General features: G+C 48.0%; 1 protein-coding gene across 1 annotated transcript in view; it reads left to right on the forward strand.

Moving 5' to 3' along the window:
- CHMP4B (charged multivesicular body protein 4B) overlaps positions 1 to 12,767 on the forward strand; it is a 46,623-nt gene extending 33,856 nt beyond the window's left edge. The window contains exons 2-5 of the mRNA XM_018057730.1: positions 6,773 to 6,950; positions 8,761 to 8,875; positions 10,592 to 10,718; positions 11,899 to 12,767. Coding sequence (XP_017913219.1) covers positions 6,773 to 6,950; positions 8,761 to 8,875; positions 10,592 to 10,718; positions 11,899 to 11,963 — 485 coding nt within the window. The 3' untranslated portion in view covers positions 11,964 to 12,767. The remainder of the gene's footprint in view (positions 1 to 6,772; positions 6,951 to 8,760; positions 8,876 to 10,591; positions 10,719 to 11,898) is intronic.

The raw sequence follows: 13,107 nt of genomic DNA on the forward strand, positions 1-13,107 counted from the left end.
GAGGTGAAATAAGTTACCCACGGCCAGGATTCTGACACCAAGCCCCATGCTCTGTGCCTCGGTGCTGGTACGAGTCAACCAAGGTTGTTGATGTTTGTGTTGGCTACATCATCAAGGTGGCTTGAAACTTTTTTTCCCAAGCTGTGTTTGGGGCAGAGGGCAGGGAGTCATAATGGTATTGATTCTTTTTCTACTGAGATAGGCTCTGAGAAGTCCTGCAGTTAGTAATACCAGCGACCAACATGGACTCAACATGTACACGTCTGGCCCAGTGCCAGGAGCTTCACAAACGTGTCTCATTTTCATCCTCACAGTAACTGTGAGGTGAGTTTATTATTATCTGAGGATTAATGAGGTTAAGTGATTTGCTTAGGGTTTTCTTGATAGTGGAGCTGAAACTCACAGCTGGACTACTGGGACTCCCTTAGTGACCATTGTAATTTGATGTGACCTTGCATTTCCTGGGCTTATATGAGCTTGTCTTATCTTGCCTTCGCTTTCCTTTTACAGAACATACATCCTGTGTGTTGTTTAAATGATTTTGGAGCAGTTTGTCATTCTGTTAGATTGTTAATTGAGTGGGGGCTTATTTCTTTCAGCTTCGTCCATGTTAACAGATAAGGGGCTTTTTTTTCTTTCTCTCTAGCATTTTCCCTCATGAGGAGTGCTGTACTCCCTGTGTGTTTGCTGATGAAGTCAGCAGGGTTTCAGATTCTGCTTTCCTGGTCATACACAAGTACTTATTTTACCATCGCTAAATGGAGTGCATTAGCTCCAGGCCACGGAGAGCAAATTAGGGGAACTGGGAGATAGATCACAGAGAAGGAGGCTGCTCTGAAAAATGCCGTCTGCACCTCCAGCCTGAACGCTCCAGCTGTAGGGGGTAAACATGGCCCGTCAGGGACCGCGTTCCAAGGCTGTGGCGGGATGAGGCCCTCTCTTCTGCAGGTGAGCCTGGGACGCTGAGTAACGGTGAGCACAAGTCCGACTGTCTGGGCTTAAAGCTGCTTTTTGGTTTGGAAGCCCTTTCTGTAGGTTCCTGCCACCTTTATACAAAATAGAGAACTGAGAGCCCAGCCCACCCCTGCCTTCTGAAGCTGCGGGCACCTGTTCTAGGGAATGTCCTCTGGAAAAACAGCACCTCTTTTCCATTTGTTTTTCTTTTTCTTCCATCTGGGGACTTAGGAAAGCATATTGGGTAGCTTCCTGGTTCTTTTATGCATTAGTGTGAGCTTTTAATGGAGTTTGCAAAAGAGAGAGTTTGAGATTGGCTGAAAGAGCATTAGGAGACTGTTTTCCTAATGGCAAGTGAACTGCTGGTTTATTTATAATGACTTACTTTGGAGATAACAGAGTTGAGGTGGTATAAAGAGTCCTGGGCTGCAGACCTGGGTTCTAGTCCTGATTCTTCCTCTAACTCACTGTGGGGTCCTGGCAGGCTATGTCACCTTTTCTGGGCATCGTTTTTTCTCAGTTTCTAATGAAATAGATTGGACTTTAGGGTCTCTGAGAGTCCTTCAGGCCCCCTCAGCCTTTGATGCTAAGATTGTAACTCTTACTTGGTCAGGATTTGGTGGACATCCAGTGCCATGGATGTGTACAAATAACCGTCCCTCCAGGAGGATGGTTTCTTTGACATTGGTGATCTTGTAGTTTTGACTTGGGTCTTTTCTTGCCCTCATACACAGGGCAGATGACAGGTAACCCCAGCAAAGCAGCTAGTGGCTTGAGGGCCGGGTGTGCTTCTCTTGGCTGAGGGTACCTTGAACATATGAGGTTTACTTATGGCCAAAAAGAGCAGGGAGTGAGCATCTGACTAATTGCCGGAGGTGGGCAAGGCAGGGTTTCTGCAGCTTCACCAACTCGCTGCCCACCAGTAGCCCTGCCATGACTGAGCTGCTGAGGGTTCTTCAGAATTCTCACTTAGCATTATGTGTGTAGCTAACGTTTTATGTTTGTGTTTTCTATGTAGTTCCTGCTGAGAGTGGGCAAGGACCAGCCCTCTCCTCCTCTCCCAGCTCCTGGACCTTCTGCTGCATGAATTCAGTTGTAGAATCTTGAGTCTTTGAAAGGACTCTAAACATCATCATTCATTCAGTGAGAGGATGTCACCGCACCCTCCTTCTCCCCAATGCCTGAATCTCAGTGTACTAATCTCAGTCATTAGTATACAGTTATGACATCTTAGCATCTGTTGAGATACCAGGGGCTAATGGCCCCTGTTCTGAATGCCCCCAGATCAGGGCAGACAGACTTTCCCTCCTCGGCAGCTCTTCAAAGAGAAGTTGTGTCTGCCTTTGTCGAGGAGAAAGGAGCATCCCACCTGGTAGTTGTGTTGAACTGATGTGTTCTTTGAAAGTGGTTTCTGTCCAGTCACTAACAGATACCTTGCAGAAGGACTTTCTGGTCCTGGGTAAATGCCTGTTCCACTGATCTGTGCTTCTTTGGGTATCTCTTCTGTATTTTTTCTTCAAATAGCTGTCTTTAGAGTGTCTAATGAAGCAACTATCTGGAGACCAATGTTTATTTCAACATGGTTGGAGTTGTTTTTGCTTCAGCTTTCAGAGCCAATAAAGCTGGTTATTAGATTCTGTAATTGCTGCTGTAATTACTCTCTTGGAACCAGCAAAGGCATAATTAAATATGGAGATTCCAAGGACTATTTTTTTCCAGCTAAAAGCAGCCTTTTAAACTTCTGTTGGCCTGGGTTAGATTTCAGTCATTAAAGCATCGTGTTTATAAATGACATGGGGTGGGGGTTCTTTGGCAGAAAAGGGGTCTATTTGGACACCTCTTCTTTGAATATTTGGTTTGGATGTTAACCTTAACAACTCCCCGTACTTGTTTTTATCCTTTTTTCCCCTTTTACCCCAGTTTTATTGAGATATAATTGACATATAACATTGTTATTTTTAGGTACACAACCTAATGGTTTAATATATGTGTATATTGTGAAATAATTATCAAAATACACTTAGTTAATGTGCATTACCTCACATGATTACATTTTTTTAAACCTCATAATGAGAACTCAGTACTTGTTTTTTTAACTCAGGAATTTTGGAGAAGTATAAGTAAGGCAAGACATATGTAAAACATTGAGTCTGACCCTTTAGGCTTTTGCTCTACAGAAGCAAATTTTTGTGGTCAGCAATAAGCTTGGAGTGGAGAATGCTTACTTGAAGTGGAACGGTGTGCAGGAAGTGTGGCATGTTACTCATTTATTTTGCCCTGAGTTATACTTCATCACCGTGCCACACGTTTACACATGGGGTAGATGGTGAAGGAGGGCTGGGTCAAGTGCTGTGAATATTTATGTTTACACATAGTCTTGCAGCCCAAAGACTGGCCCCATGTCTCATTTCAAGGTTACTCTGCTGGTGAACCATGTATGGAGGGGGAAATTAATCACATACCCTTTCTTTTTAGGGTTCTCAACTAGTTGAGAAATGGAACAGGAGTTAGGTTAGGGTAAAAAAAATGGACTGTCTCTGCCAGAAACCAGATTTTGGAGATTTCTGTGCAAAGAGGCGAAGAGATCCTCCGAACCCTGCAGGTTTGAGGGGGAGCCCTAGAGGCTTCTAGCTCAGAACCGTTTCCTCCTTTCAGGGCACACCTCTTGGCAAGGACAGAAGGGTTAGGGCAGGCACTTGCCAAAGTTCCTGTTTCATGGGTCAGGACAAATGCAGGGAAAGAATCCTGTCAGATGACTGTTTTAGCCACTGTTTCAATGAGATGTTATCTTTTCTCTGTTCAATCAGAGGTTCACAGGATATAAAATACGGGTGTACCCCACATGAGGAACCCTGCAGAGAATATATGAAGAACTTAAAATAGATGAAATTGGAGATTCAGTTTAATATAATTAAGCAGTGTGTACCAGGCATTATGCTGGATGATGGCTTGTAAAGATGCATAATACAAACATTATTTCATTCGTGGGGGTCTCTGGCTTACCCCCCTGATATGTTTGGGTATTTGCTTCCAGATAATTTATTGCCTAGGAGACTTTAGCAGTGGGGTGCAGATCAGAGAAATGGAAGACTGGCTTGCAAGGAGTCCCTGCCAATTGAAAATGTATTAGAGAAAAAGGTAAAGCAGTTCTAAATATGCTGTGATGTTAACAGGGAAAGAATAAATTTGGTTTTAAAAGTCAGAACGCAGCTGACTGTAAAATCACGGCTCCTCCTGTACTCAGGACACTTGAGAAGCAGGGCAGATGTCATCTCGCTGTTTGTTCTTAAGATCTGTCCCTGTGTCACTTAGCATCGTCCGGAGGCTGTGTGGGAAGCAGGGGCCTGGGGGTTCACACAGGCCAGTAGTTGAGCCCTCTGCTTCTCTCATACCAGCCGGCTGACGCAGTTGAGCCACTCCACCCTTCTGATCTGTCTGATCTGTGCCCCAGGACTTTGCGGGAGGATTAAATGAGGAAGCGGATGGTATTACGCAGCAGGCGCTCAGAACACCTGTTAAATCTCAACTGATGAACAAGTTCTAGGCTGGGCTGTGCGAGGGTAGTGAGGGCGGCTGAGGAGGGCCTGGGAAGGGGGCGCGTGTGGAGTGTTGACCTGAGAAGGTTCGAGAATCGCTTGTTGATTGGGGTGTGTCTGAATCAGTTTCAGCACCGGGGAGTCAGGAGGAAGCAACGCCAGGCCCTGACTGCTTGTACAACAGGACTCGCCTAGGGTATCGTCCCTGTGCCTCGATGGTCAGTGGCAAAGGGGTCCGAACTTGGGGCTGGGGCTTCCAGAACCTGGTTCAAGGCGAGCATCCCAAGTCCATTGCCGGCCTCGTTAAACCACTCAGAGGCTTTGTCCTGCGGGCAGAGGGAGCGGTTGAGGGTTCTTAAGCAAAGGAATGACATGACTGGGTTTGTGTTCCCTCTTCTGTGATCCTCCAGTTCCTTTGACACTCCCTACTAGACTGGACTGCACCTCCGTGGCAAGATCCTGCCTTTTTTGTTCAGTGGGGGGCATAGCAGTTAGCGTGGGAGCCCATGACTGTGGAGTTCCATACCTGGCTTAATCTACTCTCTGCCGACTGCCACCTGGTAACCTGAATTACCTCTCTGAACCTGTCTCCTCCTCTGATAAACAGTGGTCATTTCTACTTTAGAGGGTTGCTGTTGTGAGGTAATTACTTGGCAGGCATGGCTTAGTACTAGCAGAAGGTGCAGGTGCTCAGTAAAGGGTCTTGGGGACGCCTAGATGTGACTGCAGGTTGAATTTCTTGACGTCATAGGCCGTTCTGACCATTCACACCAGGATCAGAGAAGTAACAAGTGGAATGGCTTTTCAGCTTTTAATGAGGCACATTTCATTGTTCTTTGGATTTTTTGCAGTGTTTCTTTAGCCTGCTTTATCCTTTGGCTGGAGGAATTTTCCTAGGGGGTTTGTCTGCTGCTTTTGGAAGAACTGTGGACTTAAGGATTGCTTACATGCAAGCCAAGGCCCTTTTCCCTTGGCAGATGGTTTTCAGGGGGCAGTCCTAGGCTCACAGGGCACTTTAGTGGAAGGAGTACAGGACCAATTCAGGTGGCATGTGGAGAAACCACGGCCCTGTTGGGGAGGAGATTGGCCGTGGCCAACAGCCTGCAGGGGGTGGCTCTGGTGCAGAGCTTGGGGACACAGTGGGCACAAGTGCACGAGTGTGTATGTGTCTACATATATATGTGAGGCTAGTGCTGTCCAGGCCAAGGCAGGCGCCAGGCAGCTTCCCTGACCCGTCATTCCTTCTGCTTGAGTCTGTGCAGAGCCTCCTTCCTGAGCTTTATGCTCAGCTGATACTTTTCAGTGTAAAGAGGGAAACTAAAATAGTAAGGAGAGGGAAACTTGGGCTTTGAGTACGGAGATGTGGTTTGGCCCTTGCTCTGTTACCAATTCACCTTGATCAAAGTGCTCACCCTGACTGGATCTTAAAACAAGGTGATTGCTGCAGCCTTAACACGCTGGGAGGCCAAGAGAGGTGGTGGCATTGATTTGACCCAGTGGTCAGACTCTAGATGAGGCCCTGACAGGGAATTCTGTCTTTATTTCAGTTGCTCAGTTGCTTTCTATGATAGAGAATGCTGTAGTTACCATCTTCAGGCATGGGGCCTTTGCTCTTATTGAATACATTTCCAGAAGGAAATTACTGGGTCAGAGGGCAGGAACAACATTATGGCTGTTGCTATGTGTTGCCGTGTTACTTTTCAGAAGCACTATAACAATTTACAGTGTGGGCTGTGTGTGAGATAGCATTTTAACCCCAAATGATCCAGTATTTGCTATAGTCATTATTTAGTATTTTGTAATTTAGTTGACATAAAATGATACTTTAAAGCTGCTTTGTAATAATTAGAGGGGTTTTGGGGGTGCCCACTATGTTAAATGTTGTGCTAAGTGTTTGCATATATGTTATCTCATTCATATCAACCTATCAGGGAGGCTCAGCAGCTCACTGAGGCTGAGAGCTGGGGTTTCAACCTAAGGCAGTTTGACTTCAAAGCAGTCTCTTGTTTGGGGTACCTTCCATGCTTTGATTTATGCGTGTGGTTACCAGAGAGTGTGAACTTTGGCTTAGTGCCTGGCTGCATTTTGAAGAATGTGAATTTTGTATAGTTTTCTCAGAATATTGAATATGCTGTTTGTGGAGAAGAGAGTATTAGCCCTCTGTTGTAGTGAAAGCAGAAACTGAAGCGCATCCATCCCAATTAGGAAGACGACTCAGTGAACTCTAGGACGCTGCCCTGTGTCCGGGCTCTCTGAAACCGTGTTTTCTTCCCCTCATGCAGCGGCACTCCAGGCCCTGAAGCGCAAGAAGAGATATGAAAAGCAGCTGGCGCAGATCGACGGCACGCTGTCAACAATCGAGTTCCAGCGAGAGGCCCTGGAGAATGCAAACACCAACACCGAGGTGCTCAAGAACATGGGCTATGCCGCCAAGGCCATGAAGGCGGCCCACGACAACATGTACGTGGCGCCTGCTGGTGGAGGGGGGCACACGCGAAAGGGCGGTGCTGGCCGTGCAAGCCTCAGCCCCAGACCCCTTGACTCATCCATTCAGGCACCCAAGTTTGTTCTGATTTTCATCTTTTCTGGAACTCCTCTGAAATGGATTATGGTGCCCTGCTGCCCCCAGAAGCAGATCTCATGGAATGAAACTGTTTTCTGAATAATTCAGGGTTATTGGAATGAATGTAGAGTTTTAAGCTGGAAAGCTTTGGCTTCTTAGAAGGTTCTCTTACTCAGGCCTCTGATCATCTAGGTGGAGAAGTTTGTCCCAGGGAGGGGAGGTGACTTGCCCTGGGTTATGGGGGAACTTGGATAGAACTGGGATTAGAATCAGTTCCCGTGACTTTCTCCTGAAGCTGTCAGGGGCCCTGAAAGGTGTGGTACGTACGTTTGAGGGCTTTAGCTCTTTCTCTTCCTGGGTCTGTTTTTGATGGAATTTTCCCTCCCCATCACTCTTGGGCTTTGGCTCTCATATTGACAAGTGTTCTTGACCTCCGCCTTCCTTCCTTTATGTGGCTACTTCTCACATTCTGTGGCCGAAGAAACCAGATAACTGAGCTGTTACATTTGTAATTAAAGGCCAGGTTAACATTAAGCCCCAAATGAGGACTTCTCCCAAACAGAACAGAATTCTGCATTTGTTTTAGTGCTTGAACTTGGCATCATATATGTGGGGGTGCTGGGAGCCCCTTTTTGCTTCCTTTTGGGTCCTCAGCCATGCTCTAAAACAGGGGTTGGCAGAATGTGGCCTGTGGGCCCCAGGCAAGTCCCCTGCTGCCAATTTCTGTAAATAAAATTTTACTGAAACACAGTTGTATCCCTTAATACATACCGTCTGTGCCTGCTTTTGTGGCACACAGCAGGCTTGAATTTTTGCAACAGAGATCGTGTGGCCCACTGATTCTAAAACATTTATTACTCTTTGGCCCTTTACGGGAAAAGCTTGCTGATCCCTGCCCTAGAAGTGTGGGATTGCGGGAAAAGTAGCCTTCAGATGACTGAGCTACTGTCTGAGGGAATGTTCGTCAGACTGAGCTTCCTGAGTGAGGTGCGTGTCCCCTTCATGGCCGTGTTCTCCACAGCACCTCTTAGTGAATACCGTGCTTGGAGATACACGTGTATATGTGATATTGACTGACTGTAAGTCTGTTGGCGTTAGTGTCAGCACATAGGGAATAATCTGCATTGTTTGCCCTTCCTTTGGGGCCTCGTGCAGGAGCCATAGTAGATTTGTGTAGATGGGAAGGGCTGGTCACGTTGCATGGTTCTGTTGTAGGATTTGTGATTTTACTTATCACTGTGCGAGTTGCCCTTGATCTTGAAGAGCTATTGATCCAGGAGTTCCCAAGTCCCACGGTCTCATCTAATGTGTTTACCAGCTTGCATAAGAGACTCTCACGATGGCATCTAACTTTGCCAGCTTTATTTCCTCGGGGTGTTAGACTGGGTGATGTCTAAGGATGCTTTTGTCCTCTTGATTCTGTGATTCTCTAGTTTAAAAGAGGGGGAAGAAGACAAAGACAAAAAAGGAATTCCGCAAGACTTCCCTGGTGGTCCAATGGTTAAGACTCCGTGCTTCCACTGCAGGGAGCTTGGGTTCGATACCTGGTCAGGGAACTAACATTCCACATGCCACTCAGCACAGCCAAAAAAAAAAAGGAATTCCTCAGAAGGAGTGATTGTGGGGCTGGGGCCGGGCAGCAGATCCTTGTTTCTGCCTCACAGACCCTCTGTACATAGACTAACACAACGCTTGTTTCATTTAAAGGGACATCGATAAAGTTGATGAGTTAATGCAGGACATTGCTGACCAGCAGGAACTTGCAGAAGAGATTTCAACAGCTATTTCAAAACCTGTAGGGTTTGGAGAAGAGTTTGATGAGGTGAGTGGTTTTGTGCTGACCACACCAGCTTCTCAGCTGGTGCCCGGGCTGCCTCTGATGTGCACTTGAGTCCTCTCCAGCGGTGGGTATGTGGTCTGGAAATCACCAGGTCTCCTCCCTCCAGAAACCTGAACATAGACACAAGGTGTGGCATGCACCCTCCCGAATTCTGGGTTTTGAGAGATGCTTTCAGTTTTGGGGGAGCGAAGGTGGAGTAAAGGAACCTTTGTCAGGACATCTCAGCAGACTTCAGGTCAATACTGGTTTCAGCAAGCAATGACCCTGCACCCTTCCGTGGTGGGCCCCTGAGTTCAGAGCAGGGGCAGCCGAGGTCACCATGCCCTGAGGAATTTATGGGGTTCGCCCTCAGACAGCTCTGCTGGGAGATAAAGGTGAAACCAAGGAAGGAATGTTTGCATCTGATCCCTGAAGGATTCATCTGGAACTTGGTCACCTACCAATTTCTGCCATAGCAATTGGAACCTTGAAGCTCTTCAGTTCAGTTCAGTCGCTCGGTTGTGTCCAACTCTTTACGACCCCATGGATCGCAGCACGCCAGGCCTCCCTGTCCATCACCAGCTCCTAGAGTTCACTCAGACTCAGGGCCATCTAGTCCGTGATGCCATCCAGCCATCTCATCCTCTGTCATCCCCTTCTCCTCCTGCCCTCAATCCCTCCCAGCATCAGGGTGTTTTCCAATGAATCAACTCTTCGCATGAGGTGGCCAAAGTACTGGAGCTTCAGCTTTAGCATCATTTCTTCCAAAGAAATCCCAGGGCTGATCTCCTTCACAATGGACTGGTTGGATCTCCTTGCAGTCCAAGGGACCCTCAAGAGTCTTCTCCAACACCACAGTTCAAAAGCATCAATTCTTCGGCGCTCAGCCTTCTTCACAGTCCAACTCTCACATCCATACATGACCACAGGAAAAACCATAGCCTTGACTAGATGGACCTTAGTCGGCTTTGGTCCATCTCTGCTTTTGAATATGCTGTCTAGGTTGGTCATAACTTTTCTTTCAAGGAGTAAGCGTCTTTTAATTTCATGGCTGCAGTCACCATCTGCAGTAATTTTGGAGCCCAAAAAAATTAAGTCTGACACTGTTTCTACTGTTTCCCCATCTATTTCCCATGAAGTGATGGGACCAGATGCCATGATCTTGGTTTTCTGAATGTTGAAGCTCTTAGGTTTTTAAAATACAGTTACAGGCTCTGTACCTCATTCTGCCTTAGATTTGAGTCCACCGAAGGTCAGGGCCTCTCCACTGAACCTAATTCTTTGTGCTGATTGCCGCCGTATAGCTGAAAAAGCAGCCTGTAGCTCTTACCTTTGGCTCCCAGCGCCAGGGTTTCCATGTTTTCAGACTGGAGTTCAATGGACTAGTCAAGTTCATTTCAATTCAGCAGACACTCCTGAACATTCCCTCAGTGCACCCAGTTCTGAGAGAGAGAGAGAAATGAAAACATACGATCCCTTCTCTCAAGATGCTCCCTGCCTGGTGCAGGGACCCCACGTAGACGTCAGTAATTGCTCGATAGTGTGCTCTGTTCACCAGTGGAAGTGTGTTCAGGATGAGTCACAGAGTGTGCACTTGGAGTCCATCTGCCCTGACCTCAGAAGGGATGTGTGGCCCCTGAGCCGTCGGGTAGGAGGCACCCCAGGAGGGGCTGGGGTTCCTCAGGGTGTCACTCTCATTTTTGTGTTTGCTTTTCCCAGGATGAGCTCATGGCAGAATTAGAAGAACTAGAACAGGAGGAACTAGACAAGAATTTGCTGGAAATCAGTGGACCGGAAACAGTTCCTCTACCGAATGTTCCCTCTATATCCCTACCATCAAAACCCGGTGAGTACTTCTTATCCACGGTCATGACACAGCCACGACCCGTGGGGTCGGTGATCCTGTGGTCGGCTGGCTTGTGTGGGTCCTGAGTGGCCCAGAGTTGAGAGCCAGGTGGCATCTGTTGTGACAGCCCTGAAGACAGTGCCACCCGCTCTTTCCTTGTCTCCTAACCTTGGCGCTGTTGACACAGCCAAACCATTCTTTTAGTGGGGACTGGGAGGGGGCCTGTGCTGTGCCCTCTGGATGGTGAGCAGCACCCATGGCCTCTGCCCTCTAGATGCCAGTGGCATCCGCCTCCCCAGGTTTTGACAACCAAACATGTCACCGGATTTTCCGAGATGTCTGGGGGCTGTGGGGGTGGGGGAGGGGAGACATCTCATCCAGTTGAGAACCACTATTCTAGAATTGCTGTCCCTGTTGTCACCAAAAAAGGTGAGAGTTTACGTCCAGGACAGCTCTTTCTTCCCGTCTGGTATCTTGTGCAGTGCACAGCTGGGGCTTATAGGTAGCCCAAAACAGCTTTGGGTTTTTTAGAGACCTCGTTCTATAAAACCTTCATTTCCTTCTTTGAGCCCCTCCTCCTCCGTTATTTTACCTTTGGGTAGAAGTATTCCACCCAGAACTTCTAGGAAAGGTGAAGCAGCTTGATTTGGCATGGAGAGAGAACCCAGGGAGCAGGGTGTGACCAAGCTCTGTCCTCTCATCCTCCCATAGGTCAAGGGGAAGTGGTGCCTCTGGTTGAGTCAGCTGCCAGGGGTGGGGTGCAGGTCTGAAAGCTGTCCAGCCCACTGCCTGTGGTGGAGAGGCGGCTTAGGCCCTTGAGGTGGAGAGGAGTGGCTTAGACTGGAACTCTTCTGGGTTCTTCCCACTCTCCCCCACGTTAGATGCTCTGGCCGGAGGCCACGCGTGGATCCTGATGGACTCAGTGTTGAATCCTCCCTATTTCGTCTCGCTCTGGCGTTGGGGAGGGGAGGTGCTGGAGAAGCTCTGCCTGGTTATCTGGAGTTCTGCGTTGCAGCTTTTAGGCACAGAGAGGCAGTCTGCTGATAGCCTGGAGATGTGGCGGGCTGCACGGGCAGGGCCGTTTTGTAGACACGGGGTAGCGCAGCCCTGGCATCCAGCCAGAATGTGTGGAGAACACAGCGACCAGCCTTCTTAAACAGCCTTTTCTGTCCTCTTACAGCCAAGAAGAAGGAAGAGGAAGACGACGACATGAAGGAATTGGAGACCTGGGCTGGAACCATTTAACCAGTCCAGTGCGGGCTGGGCCCAGACAGACTCTGGTGGCCTGCACGGCGGGCAGGCACGTGCGTGTGCGGGGCAGGCCGGACGTGGTGCAGGCAGGTTCCATCGCTCTCAAATCTCCCTCCAAAGCAGTAGGGCTGCATCACTGCTCACTCCGCATAGCATGGTCTGCACCCAGCGGGACAGGTGGGGGGGAGGGGTGGGGAGGGGTGGGTGGGAGGTGCCTGCTGTTTATAATGTTGAATTTCTGTAAAATAAACTGTATTTGCAAATCCAACATTGAGCTTCTGGACTACGCTAACTCCACTGCTGAACCTCAATGGCAAGGGTCGACCGTTTGCAGTCAAAATGACCTGAAAATGTAGCCTCTGTCCTTTTAAGTCAGCTGACTTGTCGCACATCTCTTTGTAAGACGTGTATGGTACTGGCAGAAGAGTCGTTGTTTAAAAGCCATAGGCTTTTCCTTGTCCTTAGCTGTAATAATGCATCTATTTTGGTTTCCTCGAGAGCTGTATTTCTGTCCATCACCTGTGTACTGGCCCCTGTGTTCCCCACTCTGGCCCACTCCTCACTCCCACTCCCCTGGTCTTTCTGGAGTTTGTGACACTGATTTGAAATGGATGGTGTTCTCTTGAGAGTGTGTGAGATTGAGTTAAATTCCAGCTATACATTTTTCTAACATAGCTCTAAGGTCCTTGTTGCTGTTTGTGATAACTGATAGATAACCCATTGGAAACGTGCATACATTTATATTCAGATGAAATTATGGTTTGCACTGTCTATTAAATATCTCGATTAATTTTCATACTTTGCCTTTGTGTTTAATCAATCTATCATTGGCTTTGGGAGGTGACCTTTTCCAGGCCAGTGTGGTGTCCAGGGGAGTCTGGAAACATGGAAGACCCAAGCATGATGTGTATCAACAATCAACCAAGAGCAGAGTGTGTCTTACTGGAAACATGTTTAGGTTCCAGAAGCCCTCACCTTGTTTGGGGAACCCCTGGGCACAGTTCAGGAGTAGTTGGTGCTTATGGGGCTCCAGGATCTTCTCTAGTTCTCTGTCAGCGTCCATGGGCAGTGCCCACAGAACCACAGACCCTCCACCTGTTGGAAGCATTGGTGTGCCCACTGACGAGGCCCATCTGTG

The sequence above is a fragment of the Capra hircus genome, chromosome 13 (genome assembly GCF_001704415.2).
Source record: "Capra hircus breed San Clemente chromosome 13, ASM170441v1, whole genome shotgun sequence".
NCBI lineage: Eukaryota > Metazoa > Chordata > Mammalia > Artiodactyla > Bovidae > Capra > Capra hircus.